The sequence below is a fragment of the Magallana gigas genome, chromosome 3 (assembly GCF_963853765.1).
Source record: "Magallana gigas chromosome 3, xbMagGiga1.1, whole genome shotgun sequence".
NCBI lineage: Eukaryota > Metazoa > Mollusca > Bivalvia > Ostreida > Ostreidae > Magallana > Magallana gigas.
The window spans coordinates 25,052,265-25,072,629 of NC_088855.1; the positions used below are offsets into that span (position 1 = coordinate 25,052,265).

General features: G+C 33.7%; 1 protein-coding gene across 3 annotated transcripts in view; it reads right to left on the bottom strand.

Moving 5' to 3' along the window:
• Window positions 1–6,159: 6,159 nt before the first annotated feature.
• LOC105340347 (uncharacterized) overlaps window positions 6,160–20,365 on the bottom strand; it is a 39,958-nt gene continuing 25,752 nt past the window's right edge. For all 3 annotated transcript variants that reach the window (XM_011446365.4, XM_034482444.2, XM_034482445.2), the window contains 3 exons: window positions 17,057–17,209; window positions 9,445–9,540; window positions 6,160–9,294 (listed from right to left, as the gene is read on the bottom strand). In XM_011446365.4, coding sequence (XP_011444667.3) covers window positions 7,619–9,294; window positions 9,445–9,540; window positions 17,057–17,209 — 1,925 coding nt within the window. In that variant the 3' untranslated portion in view covers window positions 6,160–7,618. The remainder of the gene's footprint in view (window positions 9,295–9,444; window positions 9,541–17,056; window positions 17,210–20,365) is intronic.

The window sequence follows — 20,365 nt, forward strand, 5'->3', positions numbered from 1 at the left end:
TCTAACTACCGGTTAGCGTGTTACGTTGTATCCTGCGTCAAATTTTACTTATAAAAGATTTTTTTACTACATGTGATTCGCTTCATATGGCAAAACATATTGAATTAAAACATTAAGATGTTTTACGTCTAAATATTAAACATAAAAAAACGTGACATTCCGAGTCATTCGCAAACATCCAACTCCATTTCCGCCCCTTCCTATTTGTACAACACAATTCTATGTATAACAAATAAAGCCCTATGTTACACATTTTTTTAATTATAACAATTTTTCTAATCATAATTTTTGTTAACATTGAACAAATAAATATAACCAGAGACATAAATAACATTAGTCTCTGATATAACAGACCCAGTTAATAATATTAATGATATTAATAATTAATAAAATTAACATTCGCATGTATAAATTTTACACTGTACATGTACATACGAGTGTCAATAAAAAAATACGAGGACAATGTGGCTGTCTATCAAATATTGTTCATAAAAGTTATAACTAACAAATTAATTTATGCACCAACACTTATTTTATTGATAAAAGAAATTTCAATACATTTGAAGAAAAGGTATTTTTGTAACCCGATTTTAAAAACACCATGTCTTGTCAACACGGCGCACGGTAACGTTGAAAACATGACGTCAAGAATACACTCACACAGTTAATAGAAACACCCAATCTTTTTATCACCCCGAGTCCTTTGTGCTTTTCACCATACAATTTAAATTGGCTATCACTTAACATTTAATTTGTTTACATTTGTTTGAGAATCATAAGTTAGTTTTTCGAAGTTTTCATTTTTTTTTTTACCGCATGTCTCTTCGTTTACAGAAAGAAAAACCTGGAATGTCTTATGACGTTATTTATTCTTTTGACCAAATATTTACAGATATTTTACTCTCTTTCGGACAGTTTGATGTTCATAATATGATCACCACTGCCACCACAAAATGTGGTAAAGTTAAACACAAACGTGCAAATATGTTATTTTTTCAACCATTGAGCAGTTTTTATCGTTTATTATTCCAAATTAAATCCATACTGTTTATGTGGTTTATTCCAACGTAGCTAAAATTCTGAAATTCTTATTCCCACCTAGCTAGAATTGTGATTTTCACACCTGAGTGAGCATTGAGTAACCTAGTGTTTTAGGTGTGAACTACCTGAGGTAATAGAATCACCTGTGATATATAGTTACATGTATATATTCCTGACAATATGGATCTACAGTGTTTAAAAATTTAGATTTAAGTTCTATCAATTATTGATAGGTTTACTATTTATAAATTGAAGAAATAAAATAAAATTTAAGAAAAAAATAAATTAATTTATTAGGCCTGGCAAACAGTTGCTTAAATAAACAACACACCACAGAATAGATCATTTGAAACTTCAATCAAACTCATTAAATTTCAGTAAATGCTATACCATTAACTATCTTATACATATACATGTACATTAAATGTAGTTTATGTTGTGGTCTTCTAAGATGTAAAGGTTACCAGGCCAGTCCATCACATAAACATGATCTAGATGAATTAACTCTACATGTAAGCCCAGTAATAATTCTTGCAGCTTCTACCTGTACCTTTTTGAAGCATAAAAGCAAAATAGATTTTTATAAAGGAATTTCTATCTATGACATGTTTCAATATCGTGTCAATAACTGCCGCCAGGTGAGCAGACAAATTGAATAACGCGCGTTAGCGCGTTATGATAATATATTAATTTTACATTCTACTGTGTTTTTCCATTAAATTCCGTGATGTTTAAATGCCTCTAAATGCAACACCTATTCGCTGCGTATGAATTTACGAGTAATTTACATAAGTAGTTCTCAAACAGTGATTTCTATGTTATCGGTTAAAAATGCATTTCATGAATGTTGTTAAAACTCCATGTTTTATAATTATTCAACTAAAAAGTTGACTTTATTGTTAAAAGCAACATTTCAAGAGTTATTCATCATGGATTATATTCTTAAACCGGTTTTACAAAACAACTGTTCTTGCTGTTACTTATATTCACTCCCTCCGTGATCTGCACTTTATATCGATTTATTTAAGTAAACAATTGATTTCTTCAGTAAGGGAATGTAAATATAAGCATTAAATGATTTATTTTTGACGTCGTCGCTAACGCGCGTTATTCAATTTGTCTGCTCACCTGACGGCAGTTATTGACACGACGACGTCAAAAATAAATCACTCAATGCTATATTGTCTGCTCATATCCCAGTATGTATAGATTTATAAGTAGATGAAAAACATTCTAAATTCACTCTTTGTTAATTGTCTATCGGTAAGATAAGCTTCAATCCACCCAAGGATATTTGCACTAAAAGTAAATTATATCAACCTAACATGCTAAAATATTTATGTACATGTATATGATATTCAAAAACAGTTATAACTACTAAACAGAGTTTGTTGTTGACTATGATTGTATTTAATTAAGCTAAACTTTAATGCAACTATGTCTGTTTTCCTTCTCCTCAAACATACAAAGAACTTGAAATTTATGAAACAAACATGTTCAATTTTGTACTGGTCTGTGATTAACCTCATTTTGTAACGCTTTACACTGACTGTCTCTCAAACACGCTAATCGACCTCGGATTGTAAAATTCACGAGTCACAATTTTACACAGTTTTACATGTATGTAAACACACTTCGTCATATTATGGACCTTGTGACGATGTTTCAAAGATTTTCAGTACAGATTTGTTGTAAACAAATAAGGGATCGAAGACAAATGTTGTAAAACGTCTTGTGGATATCACGGCGTGTCAACCCGTATATATCTCCATTTTGCAGCAAAGCTAGCTTTTTGTGAGGAAAAACAATCGGTTCAACTCATGCGATATTCCATATACATGTATGGTACATTGTAACGTAGAATATATTTTTTCACTAAATAGTACCTGACGAATTTCTTCACAATAAGCTGAATAACGTAATCTGTGAGTTTTATCCATATGTGCCCGTCCTTGCTTTTTTCTTTGTTTTTTTTTAATGCTACATGTACGTTAACATCGCCCCGTTTGTTCTCAAATAAACTCTGTAATATTTAACTGGCTAGTACAACTTCATTATGAGCTTTCTTCATCGTTTATTTCCATGTGTTAGCATCATGTTCTCAGCATGCATTTATAAATTAGCGGGTCTAATATATCAATGCGCCAATCAGAATTTTTGTTACAAATCGCAATTGACATACACACCAGAAAGTGTCATCACTCAACGCAATGCTAGAATGTGCTTCATAAATGGCGGTAGTATTCTGCTGAGCTCCTACAGAACTGTGGCTTTCTGGAGATATTGCCGGGATTTGCGAACCCTAGATCTATTGCCTAGAACAAGCAAAGAATAAAATGAAATTTATATACATAGCAGAAGCGCTCAAAAAACGTGCGTTCAACTTAGATTATGTTAGATTTTTTGTTTTTAAAAACTAATTTTCCTAACTTATCCTGTTGAAACATTAAAAATTTCATTTTACCACTACTGTTTTAATCGTGACTTCGAGAAATCGAAAAGATCCATGAAAACATTACCTATTTCTTTGCTCATTTTGTTTAAATCTGGTGCGGAATAATTTACCCATATTGCCATTAGTTTTTGGGATGAGGAAAAGGTCAATGATCAAACGGCTATGGAAATCAACATGTAAATAAACAGTTTTATTCTGGGTCCATCTCTTATAAGTCCTTTATTGATAAAGTACACAAACCTTTGTACATAAATGATCTTGAGGTCTTGGGTCAAACTTTATTACGAAGATTCCCTTGCTTGTACGTTCTTATTACATTATGGACATGTCCCATATGATAAACAGTATTATTTTACAGCAAAAATCAAATTGGATGCAAATTTGAAGACCTCGTAAAAATCATACACATTAGTGTAAAACTCGTGACACAACGCAGAATTTTTAAGATGAAAATAAAAAAAAGAGTCTTCAAAATCTCGAAAATTAAATGCAAGATTGAAAAAATATGTGCTTTCCAAACAAAAGAACTGATTATGACCTTTTGTTAATTAATAGATATTTATTGTATGTTTACTAGAAAAGTTTAATGTAGCAAGTAAATTATGTGTTTTAAAATGTACTGAGAAGCGATAAAATATACATGTGACTTTCCCGAATTCATTCAAATGATTTGAATAAATTTACAGCTTAATGCAATAGAACAAATGTACTTTAAAACGTTGATTAATGAAACTGTGGCGAGTGACTATTGTATGATTTTTTTTCTTCAAATTTTCATTCACGTTCTTTGTGAGCAAATGGAAATAAACCACTCGAAATCGAAGATAAAATATTGATTGATTCTGCGGTTTCGTGATGACGTGTATTCCAAAAGCATTTTCCAGTTCTATCAAACAGGGTCTTGTAAACTCATTCCGTTTTCTATACACCTACATGTATTAACTAGCAACGAGGACAAAAGCATGCGTGTTGGCCCACGAGACTGCAACTTTTTCACCGTGAAGAAATTGAGGGAAAATGTTGTCAAGAGGGACAATAAACATACTACGAGTATGACAAAATAGTTAGTAAATTCCTGATAAGTATTTTATCATACCAAAGCTTTATTTGTTCTCGTTACTTTCAGAAATCTACAATATCTTTAAAGCACAATAGTCCAATCCACACTTTTCAAAAGTTGTTCCCTTTGCGGGGTCAACACAAAGTTGAAAAGGGAAAAAAACTAAATTTCCCTTCTTTATACAATCAAATATTTGGGCGCCCTGTGATGGAATCGCTTTATTTTTATCTATTTATTTATTATCTGGTGGCAACCCACATATTAAATGATGCATTCTGGGGAAAACAAAATACTCACCGAAAACGGATTTTAATGTCAAATGATATTGATACAAACATATAGTTACAAACTTCTGTACTACAAAGGCTACTGTGATAAATGTTCAAGTTCTCCCCCGCCAAGAGACGTAGCTTTTGTAAGGTGTGGATAGGGATTTACAACTACGATTTCCACAAATTTATTCATGTAGGAAACTCACATTCAAACGACGCCATCGTCTAACAGTACTTTGATTAATTCTGAAAATTTACTTGTATTACACATTTAATTATTATTTTTTTAAATTTTAAACATAATCTTTAAAGAATTGCCTGTTATTTTTTTAATTTAACTTAACATTTACTTAAGGTCAATAATTGAACAGACTATAATTTACCTTTAATTAATTTCCTTTGTTCTTTAACACCCTTACTCGTGCACCATTCCCACTTAGCTAAAATCAGTCACCCATAAAATATTCAGAATCTTAGCTAAGTGGGAAACACCGTTTATACTTTTCGCTGTGCCGTGACGTACGGCGACGGCATCCCTCCCTTATTTTTAGGTTTGCCCTTGACCTCTGACCATGACCAATCTTTAAAATACAGATATTGCTTCTTGAAACAATGTGTAAAATTACAAAGTTACCGTTTGAACTTTTTTCTGTTTTCATTAAGGAATAATGACTTCAACAATGTCATATTTTTGATAAAGATATAGAAAAAAAAGGACAATTTTTCCATTATTTTAAATAGGACAATCTGTTCCAATCCATCGCCAATTAATTTATAATCTATTAAGACGTGAGACGTGCACATGTATTTATTGAGAAAATGCATAATGAAATTTTAATACAAATTTTTGGACGATGGTTGCAGAAGCATTTTCCAAAGTTTGAGTATTACGTCACAATTCCCTTTTTTCTAGTTATAAGTACCTCGTAATTGCGTATAATTTCTCAACTCTCAGGTAATCTTGTGCAAATAAATTCTACAAAGTACATTTTTATATTTTGTTATGATTTAGAAGATCGCTTGACAATCAGGGCATTTATGACTGAAACTGAATATTATAACTTATTCGAATCTATACTAAGAATGCTTGCATAATAGATAATCGAATTATAGCAAAGAAGTTTTATATAGATTTTTTCTATATATTTCAATGTTAAACTTTGAAATCCTCCTTGAGGTAGTATTAGTCCCGGGGTCACGTTTTAAAAATTAAGATTCTACACTATATCAGTTTTCATACTAATATCACACGTGTATTTATGGTTCTTTAAATCTAGTCTATCAATAGATGAGGAATTAAAAAGCAATTTTTTTTTAAAAAATGAAGCAGAATTGATTTAATTTTAATGCTTTTAAAAATGGTATTATCATTGTATAAAAATATAAATAAATGATATGTATATATTGCACAACATCAATACAGATATGGCAGAGAGAGAGAGAGAGAGAGAGAGAGAGAGAGAGAGAGAGAGAGAGAGAGAGAGAGAGAGAGAGACATCGCACACTGCATGTAACATGTAACCTCAAAAATATATATGACAATGATAGAAACATATAATCACAGTTTTTTTTCTGGACAGTTAGAAAAAGAAGTACAGTAGAAGTCCAAAGTTCCAAAACTGTCATCCCCAATTCAATAAAAAAAATACGTGAATTAATAATTATGTTCAAATCAAAACAAAATAAAAAAATTGTGGTTTCATCATTTTTGCTGAGCAACATGTCTCATTAATTTTATTGGAGAGTTCATCCACAATCGAATAATAAAAAAAAACCTGACAACATTATGTATTTAAAAAAATCATTGTCCTTTAATTTTACAAATTCTAGAAACTATGATTTCTTCTGCATCTATGTAGAACTAATGCCCACGAAAGTTATTGAAACCAAACATAACATTATATAAAAATCTGCAGTTAAAATTTCCAAACAATGATGTTCTTCTTGTGGAGCACTTAATTGCCAAAGAAGAAAAAAAAACCAAATTTCTGTCTGAATGTCCAACATAATATGTTGCCAGAATCCCAGTCAACAGTATAATTTCATAATTTCAAGTCATTCATATTGCACGAGGCAGAAAACAGTATACTTTCTATAAGTAAATGATAGGGATACATAATCAACATCTGTTTAACCTCTAAATATATGGAGTATGAGACATGATGAAAGGATATATTGGAAGGAATATTATAGATATATTATTAAAAATACAAGACTATAATCATGATACTGATATACAATTTATACAGATTTCAATTTCTTTTTAACTGAACAATAGCTATCAACATTACAGGAACTCTAACTATATATATATATATATATATATATATATATATATATATATATATATATATATATATATATATATATAAACACATTGAGTTCATTTACACGATAACCCAGGGACAGTTGCCAAAAATGTTCTAGTTTTGAAATTGTCTCATATTTGTCAATAGCATATCATATGAAATACCGGTGCCAGTGGCTGGTGGTTTTTTTTTTAGGTAGGATGCTTATTTTTACTTACTTCAGTAGTTTAATTGGTAGCAGAATGCTATAACTTGAATTGCTAGATGTGCACCCTTGTGTCATTAAAAGTTCCTGGTTTACAATAAATGAAACTTTAACAATTCTGCCAAAATAATTGTTATTCCTTTGAGCAAAATACTGCTAAAAACATATGTTAGATAAATGAGAGGAACAAATCTCATAACATCTATCGAAAATTGCAGATGTAATATCATGAATCATACAATTATAAATGCAGTGTTGTTATCAAATCCTGCCTCATTAAACTTCACTGACCATGTGATTGTTCTGACTTGTCAAAGGAACAAATGGTAAAGTGAATTCCGACATCTCACTTATTTCGTCACTGCTTTCATACAAACTATCTTCAACAAACACCTGTTGAGGAATGGGCCTCATGGCTGTTAGATTGGTGGACAATTCTTCAGTTGCCATAACAACCACATGATTTGAGGTAGAAGCTGGATTGTCAACAGAGTCTGTTAAGTTGACATTTTTCAATTCAGTCTCTAAGTTTTCTATATCAATTATCACAGAATCATTATCACCAAAATCAATAGAGGTCTCACCAGTGGAAGCTTTGGCACTAAGAACATGAATATCGGCTGTCACTTGGTATTGGTTGTTTTTAGTTTTTCTGTTTGATTTTTCAAGTGAATGCATATCGATGGAAACAGTCTCTGGGCTTGATTTCTTCAAGTGATGTCTTTTAGGTTTGGATGAGGTTGTACCAGCTACTTCATGACTGCTTATTTTTTTAGTTCTGATTGATGACTTTGACATTACATCACTCTCTGTGTCTGTGACAACTATCATGGGGACATTTCTAGAATCAGTTGACAATATCTTTCTCTCCTCCTTGCAATTCTTTGGTTTCTTAACTTTTTTAACTTTTGTTTGCATCAATCCTAGTGTAGTCTCCATTGGAAGACAAGCAGGAGCATCCCCTCTAGTTGGACTTTCCTCTTTTTCATCTACTGGAATTTCAACAGTTTCCATTGACAAATCATAGTAGTCCCATGTAGGAGTTTCTGGTCTTGACCCAGATTTATTTTTAACCTCATCATATTTCCAATCCTCTACATCTATAGAGACTTCAGAGGTAGTCTTAAGCAAAGGAGTTTCTTTTAGTTTCCCAACCTTTCTGTTCATTTTAATATGTTTTACAACTGATGAGAATGCAGATCCTCTGCTTGGTTCCACAGGGTCACCAGTAATGTCAGTCATATCTATGACATTTGTAATGCTACTGTATCCAGATTCATTCAGCTCTTCTTCCTCCACAAGTTTACCTGGAATTTCAACTTTAACTGACCTCTCACTGCTATCAACATTTTCATCTAGTTTGTCATCTTGTTCTCCCCCAAAATTCAAAACAATATTCCGAGGTGTGATCGAATTCTTTACCATGGTAACTCCTTTAAGGTCAGGGTCACTTGATGCTCTCTCAGACATTTCTGACATGTCAGTTTCATAGAGATTCCTAAAATCTGGATTGCTATAAAATATTTTAGCAGAATTTGTGATCTGAAGCTCTGAGGCACAATTTACACGCATGTTGGCAGGAATAGTGTGATTGACACAGGGAATTAGAGGATACTTTTCTTTGACTATCTTTTTGACAGCTTCTTTTAGTGGCATGTGTAACATACCAATAAGGAAAGATCTCTTGCTATACTTCTGAGTGATGCATACTTCCACTTGTACACTCTTCTCCTTGACAACACTTGCAGAAATACCATCATATTCAAGCTTTTTAGAAAATTTGAAAGTTGAAGGAGTAAAAATGTGCTGAACACCTCTTTTTTCATTGGGTATTTTCCTATGTGCATCAGAACGTTCCACCTTTACTTCCTCAGTTTTTCTTTTATAATCTTTTTTTGCATCAGGCAAAAGGAAACTTTTTATGTAAATGGAGTGGATGTTAGAAATTTGAGCTAAAAAATAAAATAAAATTACTCTTAACCAGTTTGTATCAATAAATAGCTCAATATATATATACAATAGTACCTAAATTTTCCATTAGAATCAAATTTGTATTACTTGAAGCATGGCATCCTTTTTTTCCATGAAAGAATACGACTTACGTGGAGGAAGCAAAAGGTTGCTTAGTTGCCATACTTTTATTTTCAAAGTTCCTTTGTGGGAATTGTGTTCAAATGTCAGATGCAGGTGACCCATGCCTGAAAAAGATAACAATGCATATATATATATATATATATATATATATATATATATATATATATATATATATATATATATATATATATATATAACACGAAAGAAACCTAGCACGCTCGCCGCACACTACACGGTCGTTTGAGATTGAGGTGGAATACCATTAATTAATTGACAATTTGAATGGATCGGAGCAATACACATTGCATAGATATATACATATAATAAGCACAAACATAGTCCTTTACTTTTTTTCAAAGCACAGAGAAATTCACTGTATTGTGACATTGAACCCTAGCATATTTTTACCGTGATATACTGTCTCATGGTTTATCGTTGCACCCTTATTGGAGCTCCACCTTCGCCCTTGCCTGGATTTGAACTCATGACCTTCAAACCCTTTGTACTAGCAGTGAGTGGCCAGCGTACTAACCACTGGGCCATCTAGACAAGACAAAAAATCATGCTTTCGATGACGAACAAGACCTAGCATGCTGGCCGCGCACTACATGGTTGTTTGAGATTGAGGTGGAATACAGTTAAATGACAATTTGAGAGGATTGGAGCAATACACATTGCATAGATGTATACATATAATGAGTACAAAAACTGCAATAACCCCAAATTGACATGTACCTGCCAATAATGAAGGAATTAGATATATATAAGGCATCGAGAAATTCATAATATTGGAGCTCCACACGCACACACACATACTTACAGTACCAATCAGACCCAACCTAACACAGGCACGTAGCATCAGGGGGGGCCAGGGGGGCCTGGCCCCCCCACTTTTTCTCGCAGCAACAAATTTTTTAAAATTTACATATAGAAAATTGAATTATCATGAAGTTGGCCCCGATCAGAAGTATACCCCTGAAAGCCGACGCTACATGTATATTCGGAATATACAAGGAGCAGGAATTACAGGCAGTTAGATGGTAAGATAAAATACAGATCTGCTTCACACCTCAGTGCGTACAGTTGACCCAAAAAGCGATTCTCGAGTAAACCCAAAGTAAACCCCGAGTAAACCGAAAGTAAACCCTGAGTGAACCCAAATTTTCAAAAAGTAAACCCAGAGTAATCCCAAAGTAAACCCAGAAAGTAAATCTGGGGTTTAGTTGAGTATACTCTGATGTTAGGTTGGGTCTGATCGGTATAGTATATATACGTTTATGTATTATATTTTCATAAGTGTAGAAAAACCATTGCTTTGTACATAATTGATATACTGTATACCATAGATTGATTGAGATTATTTTCATGGAAAAAAAGTATCTTCTTTTAAATTCATCCTGATAATGATGAGTTCAAAGACAAATAACTTACCATTTTGTGTTTACATGCAAAAAACGAAGGAGCAAAATTTAAACGGGGGCATATTTCTGTCAACAGTTATAGGGAGTATCTATAGTGACTTTAAAGTTGAACTAACCGTCATGGATGATCATTTTTATTTTCACTGAATTGATATGAGTTTTAGCCATGCAGTAATCTTAACAGCATTTATCTAAATTCAACAGTGTAATAACAAGAGGCCAAGGAGCCACGCCGCTCATCTGAGCAACAAGATGCCCAAGAGCCACATCGCTCACCTGAGCAACAAGAGGCCCACGGGCCACGTCGCTCACCTGAGCAACAATAGACATGATAAAATCAGGTTCATGGAGTTATAATACGAAATATCTGGATAATGTATTATAATACATGTAAATTATATTTTTTAAAAATCTGTTTCCCCCTGGATATTCTTATATTTATTATCAAGTCCCTTTTTTAACAGGATGATTTTATAGTTATATCATCTTCAGCATTGCAGTTCTCAAAAAGACCCTTAACAATTGTTTATATGCAGGATATAAACCCACATCAAACTCTGAAACCCTTGTTAGGCCCAATAATCATCCAGAGGCCAAAGTTTAAACAATTTTTAAGAATCTGCAATATCTAAAAATGCTTGCATATAAGTAAATGCATATATAATAACATTTCAATTTTTGTGAAAAATTAAAATGTTTTCCTTTGTACAACTGAATCACCCTACTCCTTAAAAATTGTAATTTGAACAAATTTGAATCTACACTATCTGAAGTTGCTTTCACTACAGTTACAGCTTTTCAAGGCAATGTTTTTTTAGAAAAAGATTTAAAGATATTTTTCTATATATTCCTATGTAAAAATTTGTTTCCCCTCCCTTGTGACCCTATCCTACCCCCAGGGAATCATGATTTAAATAAGTTTGAAACTTCACTACCTGACGATGCTTCCAAACAATTAGTTCCAGCTTTTCTGCCCAAATGGTTCTTGAGAAGATTTCTAAAGATTTACACAATATATTCCTATGTAAAATGTCAACCCCCCCCTCCCCCATTGTAACCCCACCGAACCCCGGAGGGTCATTTTTAAAGATTTATTCTATTTATTCATATGTAAAATAAACAAGCCAAATGGTTCTTGAAAAGAAGATTTAAAAGGTTTACTCTATATATTCTTATGTAAAAGCCCCCATTGTGGCCCCACCCTACCCTCCAATGTCATGATTTTCACAACTTTGAATCTACACTACCAGAGGATGCGAATCCACACAAGTTTCAGCTATCCTGGCTTATTGCTTTCTGAGAAGAAGATTTACTCTATATATTCCTATGTAAAAAGTCAACCCCCCTTTGTGGCCCCACCCTACCACCGTGGGTCATAATTTTCATAACTTTGAATCTACACTACCTAAGGATGCTTCCAAAAAAGTTTCAGCTTTCCTGGCCTAATGGTTCGTGAGTAAAAGATTTTTGAAAATTTCTCAAATATTTTCAATAATTCCTAATTATTCCACTTTGCAAAAGGGCATGGTCCCTAATTTTTACAACTTTGAATACCCTTAGCCTAAGGATGCTTTGTGCCAAGTTTATTTGAAATTGGCCCAGTGGTTCTTGAGAAGATGTTGAAAATGTGAAAAGTTTACAGACAGATGGACGACAGACAAAATATGATCAGAATAGCTCACTTGAGCTTTCAGCTCAGGTGAGCAAACAAAAGCTATGACTGATCAAATCAGCATTACAGTACCAAATTCAAAATATCTGGACAAATTAGTACAGTAGATCACACAAAAATCTGTCGATTTTTATCAACATATTTTTACAATAAATACCAAGCTCCTTTTGTTGTTTTAGTATTTGTGAGAAGATTTTTCTTTATTCCTTTTTTAAAAATCCCCCTTTTGAGGCCTCACTTTTCTCCAGGGAATACGGTTTTTATCAAACTTTAATCTGCAAAACCTGTGCTTTCACACAAGCTTCAGCTTTTTTGGCCAACAGCTATTCCATTTTTAAAGATTTTTCTCAACATCTTCTTATGTATAAATTTACAAAAACCCCAATGGTGGCCCCACCATGCCGCTGTGATCATGATTTGAACAAACTTAAATCTAGACTACCTAAGAATGCTTCCTTGCAAGTCCCAGCTTTTCTGGAACTTTTCTGAAATGGTCTTTGAGAAGAATATTTTTAAGATTTTCTCCATATATTCAATGTTTGTTTTAACAATTTCCAGAGTCAGACTGTCGGACTTTCTTCACAATGTCTATTTTATGATAATCATATAATTGGACTAATTATCAGTTAAATAATTGCCGTTGTTGGTTGCTTTGGTTCAGATTCACAAACGTATGTTATTACTTTTAACCGAATTAAATACACCATGTATGCATATATGGAATTTAAAAATTTTTCATCATTTTGGGGATGCATATAATGCATAGAAACCGCATGTTTTTTTCTCGCATTATATACACAGGTGCATGCTACATATGAGACTTTACAGTAATAAACCTTTCCAAACTGTCGTCATTGACATATTTTCAAAACAGGCTTATTTTGAGTAATTTTTAGCGCAAGAAATAGGTGGCTTATTTTTAAAACCAGCTTATTATTAAATCCGGCTAATTCTAAAGGTTTTAGGGTATTTTAAAAGATTTTCTCTACATATTTCTTTGTAAAAATTTGACCACAATTGTGGCCCCATCCTACCCCCAGGGACCATGATTTGAACAAACTTGAATTTACACTACCTGATGATGCTTCCACACAATTATGAGCTTTTCTTACCAAATGGGTTTTTTAGACGATTTTTGAAAAATACCAACAAATTTCAATAATTCTAAATTATCTCCCTTTTAAAGAGGGCATGGCCTTTCATTTCAACAAACTTGAATCCCCTTTACCCAGTGATGCTTTGTGTTAAGTTTGGTTGAAATCAGACCTGTGGTTCTGGAGAAGAAGATGAAAGTGTGAAAAGTTTACAACAGCGACAACAGACAAATCTTGATCAGAAAATCTCACTTGAGCCTTCGGCCCAGGTGAGCTAGAAAAGCTGTAATTGATTTAGATAAGTTTACTACATATTTTCTGCTTATAAATCTTCCTGTAAGGACTAGAAACAAGAGGCCCATGGGCCACATCGCTCACCTGAAGAACAATAGGTATGATAAAGTCAGCTACATGGAGTCATAAAACAAACAATCTGGACAATGTACAATAATACATGTAGATCCTGTATAAATAAAATCCATTTTTCCCTCTTGGAACTCGGATAGCCCTGATTGCTGCCAATATTTACAAGAGCAGACTTTAATCACCGCTCCTGCACATATATAGGGACTCAAAGTTACGCAGGCAGGGATGACCGCACACCTACGCAACTCAACAGGTACCAACGTTTACGCAAGCAGGGATGACCACACACTTGCACCAACAGCTCAACCTAACGCAAGCAGGGAGTGCCGCACACTTGCACTAGAAAGGCCTGAACACCAGCATGGATGACCATACATTAGTGCTCCGCCGCTACCACCACCAATACAAGCAGATATGACTGCACACTCGTATTAATGCGATACAGGGCAAGAATGACCGCACACTTTGTATCGAAGGTTAGAAAACACGTAGATTAGATAGAGCAAGGATGTTTACACACTCAATCTATCCATACCTGTTCAAGTTTAACCCCAAACAGTCGCTCATCATAATGCAATAGACACTGTCCCTATATATGTGCCAACCTAAAATAATTCCTAGTATCTAAAAATTGGAAATCAAAAATAAACAAAATAATCTGGCCTTACCCAAAACTTCTTATGCAGAACAACTTATATACATTGAATATTTATTATTGTATAAAAATAATCATCACAATAATTGGTTAACAGTGGATGCATTAATTAAAATAATCAAGAATCAATAAATCAAGGGCAATAACTCAATACAGTAATGAAAAAATAGCTGCCTGCTTCAATTCTATAGTCATATCACATGTTGAGTATTGCAGTTCTCAAAAATATCCTTTACAATTGTTTATATATGGGATATTTAGCTACATCAAACTCTGAACCTTCTTGTGAGGCCGAAGAATTGTCCTGGAGCCAAAGTTTTAACAATGATAAAGAATCATCTTGCTGATTAGTTTCTGAAAAGAAGATTTTTAAAGATTTACTTTATATATTCCTATGTAAAACTTTAACATCCCCCCCCCCCCATATGGCCTCACACTACCCCCAGGGATCATGATTTTCACAACTTTGAATCTACACTTCCTGAGGATACTTCCACACAAGTTTCAACTTTCCTGGCTGATTAGTTTCTGAGAAGAAGATTTTTAAAGATTTACTCTATATATTCCTATGTAAAACTTCGACCCCCCATTGTGCCCCACCCTACCCCCAGGGATCATGATTTTCACAACTTTGAATCTACACTACCTGAAGATGCTTCAACAACAGTTTCACCTTTCCTGGCTGATTAGTTTCTGAGAAGAAGATTTTCAAAGATTTACTCTATATATTCCTATGTAAAACTTCGACCCCCCCATTGTGGCCCCACCCTACCCCGGGGGTCATGAATTTCACAACTTTGAATCTACACAACCTGAGGATGCTTCCACACAAGTTTCAGCTTTCCTGGCTGTTTAGTTTCTGAGAAGAAGATTTTTAAAGATTTACTCCATATATTCCTATGTAAAACTTCGACCCCCCATTGTGGCCCCACCCTACCCCTGGGGGTCATGAATTTCACAACTTTGAATCTACACTACCTGAGGATGCTTCCACACAAGTTTCAGCTTTCCTGGCTGTTTAGTTTCTGAGAAGAAGATTTTTAAAGATTTACTCTATATATACCTATGTAAAACTTCGACCCCCCATTGTGGCCCCACCCTACCCCCGGGGGTCATGAATTTCACAACTTTGAATCTACACTACCTGAGGATGCTTCCACACAAGTTTCAGCTTTCCTGGCTGTTTAGTTTCTGAGAAGAAGATTTTCAAAGATTTACTCATATATTCCTATGTAAAACTTCGACCCCCCCATTGTGGCCCCACCCTACCCCAGGGGTCATGAATTTCACAACTTTGAATCTACACTACCTGAGGATGCTTCCACACAAGTTTCAGCTTTCCTGGCTGTTTAGTTTCTGAGAAGAAGATTTTTAAAGATTTACTCTATATATACCTATGTAAAACTTCGACCCCCCCATTGTGGCCCCACCCTACCCCCGGGGGTCATGAATTTCACAACTTTGAATCTACACTACCTGAGGATGCTTCCACACAAGTTTCAGCTTTCCTGGCTGTTTAGTTTCTGAGAAGAAGATTTTTAAAGATTTACTCTATATATACCTATGTAAAACTTCGACCCCCCATTGTGGCCCCACCCTACCCCCGGGGGTCATGAATTTCACAACTTTGAATCTACACTACCTGAGGATGCTTCCACACAAGTTTCAGCTTTCCTGGCTGTTTAGTTTCTGAGAAGAAGATTTTTAAAGATTTACTCTATATATACCTATGTAAAACTTCGACCCCCCATTGTGGCCCCACCCTACCCCCGGGGGTCATGAATTTCACAACTTTGAATCTACACTACCTGAGGATGCTTCCACACAAGTTTCAGCTTTCCTGGCTTTCTGGTTCTTGAGAAGAAGATTTTTGAAAATTTCTCGAAATTTTTCATTAATTTCTAATTATCTCCCCTTGAAAACGGGTATGGCCCTTAATTTTCACAACTTTGAATCCCCTTTGCCTAAGGATGATTTGTGCCAAGTTTGGTTGAAATTGGCCTAGTAGTTCTTGAGGAGATGTTGAAAATGTGAAAAGTTTACGGACGGACGGACGGACAGACGGACAGACGGACAGACGGACAGACAGACGACAGACAAAATGTGATCAGAATAGCTCACTTGAGCTTTCAGCTCAGGTGAGCTAAAAACCCCAAGATTTATTATGCAATACATGTATATTTACATGTACATTTTACAGTGTCTTTGTCTGAGATAACACTACAAATCGTTTGAATATTATGAGGTGATCAAATATGGTCATGCGTGATCAAATCTATCACAAAGCCCTTAAATCAGGCTTTATTGGATTTTATCACTCCCGACCTTATTTGATTACCTTATAATACTAAAAGAATGATTCCTTCTTCCTTAATACAACACAGTTATATTCTCCATAGCTATGTAAATTACTTGGTGGCTTAATGTCTTCTGCTAATCCCACTTCTCCAGACTGAGACACTTCATTAGAATGGTCAGTTGACTGATCACAAGTTTTCTCTTGGATGGCTTCTTCTAGCTGTTTCTTAATTTCTTCTGTTGACATTGCCATAAGATCCTTAACCTCTGTTGAGAAATACAGATAAAAAAATTAATTGATTATATAAAATACAAATCATTATTTTGATCTATATCAAAATGATAGTAAATATTATACACGAAATGTATAGAAAAACTCAATTAATAAAACTTTAAAGGAATGTTTATTAATTATATATAGAATCTACTAGGGTCTACTAACTAAATTCAACAACATTCATTTCTTGCAAAATGTTGAGTTTTTGGTTCATGTCTTACAAAGATTACTTTTCATGCTTAATCAGAATTTTATGAGACATTAACTGTATATTATTTCACCTGTATCAAAATTTTAATAGTACTATCAATCTCTACACATCTTTATTCATAGTTCAAATGAATATAGCTATATGCCTCTACATTTAACCTAAGCTAAGAAATTCAGAAAGATTTTATAATTATACAGACATAGAATTTGAGGAATATTGTAGAAATTAGAAATATCCTTATGGACTAAAAACACAGAATCAAACAGCAAATTTATTGTTACTCTATTAATTGGGTACTATATTGCAGTCTCGAAGCATAGAATTCACCTCACAGAGTCGTTTTGACCAGAAAAACAAGCCTGTGTTAGATTTCATCACCTTGGGTGAAAAAAAGCACCCTGACATACATGTATAATCTCCTTCTCTGCAAAATCAGATGACAATTTAACTTAAAGAAAAAATAAGAAATACGAAAGGATTCCATATATATATCTACATCTATTTTTTCAAGTCTAACCTGGGCATTTTTTTGGGGAGGGAAAGTCTATGTGTGGGAAAGTCTATGCTAAAACACCAGTATACATGTAAGTGTTAAACAAAATATACATTAAGTTAGGAAGAAACTTCAATTGTGCTTGCGTAAATTGGAATTCTGGGAAGGATAGTTTCGAATAAGTTATGAAAGAGGTCAGGTTTTAGGTCAAACTGCGCATTGACTGTCAATGCATGGGTTATATATATATATATTTACACACACACACACACACACACACACATCTCCTAATCTCCTAACTCTCATAGCAAGATTAGAAATAATATATAATTTATATTGACAGTGGTGACCATGAAATTCAAAGAGCAATCTTAGAAAAGTTACAACTTTGCGTAATAAGTAGGTGTGCAGTCATACATTCTATGTACACCTCTACATGCTTGTCTCCTCACCTGCAGCCATAAAACATAAAGGTGCAAACTAAATTGCACATGTATATTGTGATTGGTCTGGAAACTGTATATCTCGTATTTTACTCGATTGTGTATTCACTTTTATCCTAAAATTCATATTCCACTGGCTGACTTTCTCAGCTTTTTAAAAAGCTAACCTTGTTTGAAATATACTTTAATAGAAAGGTTGAGATTTCAAACTTGTACAGGTACATGAACTTGTACTAGGGGAATCACCTAAATTCTTCTCGTTCTCTAAACTTGTAGAGTGTCATCTACCGGTACACGAAAGTACAAACTTGTAGCTTTTACACATAAAAATAATCTAATTGATGAGTAAATATATTCTTGTGATACACGAAATAGATTTTTAAACTTCATTTGCATGAAGGTTGATATTAAGAAATTCACTATTTATTTGAAGTTAAGGTCACGGTATGGGACATCTGTCAATATTAATGTGGATTAAAGCGCATTATAATTTAAATACTTTCACCGATTTAGAATGTTCAAATTTTACAATATTTCACCAAAGAATTTGTTTTAAATTTTTTGGAAAGGTAAAAACTCTAAAATCTCCAGCTAGATTCGAACTCATGACTTACAGATTCGTAGTGAAACCTCTTACCCACTGCGCTACACTGCTAGGTAATAATTACAGTAAAGTAACTATTTATAAAATTAAACTTGATTTTATTGTTTATTTTGATTAATAGTACGTCACAACATGGACGTGTCCCATACCACCTTTAAATTACGTAAATTCATGTCACAAAAGTGCGTCGAGAGGCCTTAAAAGTCATCAATCGCCTTTCATATCATAAAAAATTTGTATTCATAAATACAGAAATAGTCAATGAATGTTTATTTTTATAAATCATTTGATTAATTTTGTATCTGTAATGTTGCTGGCACTTTGTATCTACGATTTTTGAAAGTGTAAATTGAGACATGTAGTTGGAAGGGGGGAGGAGGGAGGAGGGGGCATAAAGTCAGACCATATCAATTGACAAAAAAAATCAAATCGAATAAACCAATTTATTTAAATAAAATAGAATTCTATGTGATATAATTTAAAAGACTATCTAAATAATTGTTTTAAAAAATAGATTCCGAAATATTTTTTACAAAACATGATTTCTGGGAGAAAAAAAAAACAATTTAGGATTTCTGAACAGGACGACATTTACTCTATATATATTCCTATGTAAAATTCAACCCCCCCCCCCCCCTTTGTGGCCCCACCCTACCAAAATCGAATAAACCAATTTATTTAAATAAAATAAGATTTTATGTGATATAATTTAAAAGACTATCTAAATAATTGTTTTAAAAAATAGATTCTGAAATATTTTTTACAAAATATGGATTCTGGGAGAAAAAAAAAATTAGGATTTCTGAACAGGACATTTACTCTATATATATTCCAATGTAAAATTCAACCCACCCCCCTTTGTGGCCCCACCCTACCACTGAAGGTCATGATTTTCACAAATTTATACCTACACTACCTAAGGATGCTTCCACACAAGTTTCAGCTTTCCTGGCCAAATGGTTTTTGAGAAGAAGATTTTCAAAGATTTACTCTGTATATTCCTAAATAAAACTTTGACCCCCGATTGTGGCCATACCCTACACCCAGGGGTCATGATTTTCACAACTTTGAATCTACACTTCCTGAGGATGCTTCCACGCAAGTTTCAGCTTTTCTGGCCTAATGGTTCTTGAGAAGAAGATTTTTGAAAATTCCTAATTAATTTCCCTTGTTAAAAGGCCTGATTCCTAAATTTCGGTTCATAACTATTTAGCCTAATAATGCTTTGTGCCAAGTTTGGTTTAAATTGGCCAAGAGGTTCTTGAGAAGATGTTGAAAATGTGAAGAGCTAACAGACGGACAGACATACGGACGACAAACAAAATGTGATCAGAATAGATTACTTGAGCGTTCGGCTCAGGTGATCTAAAAACTAAACCTATTAACATTTGTACC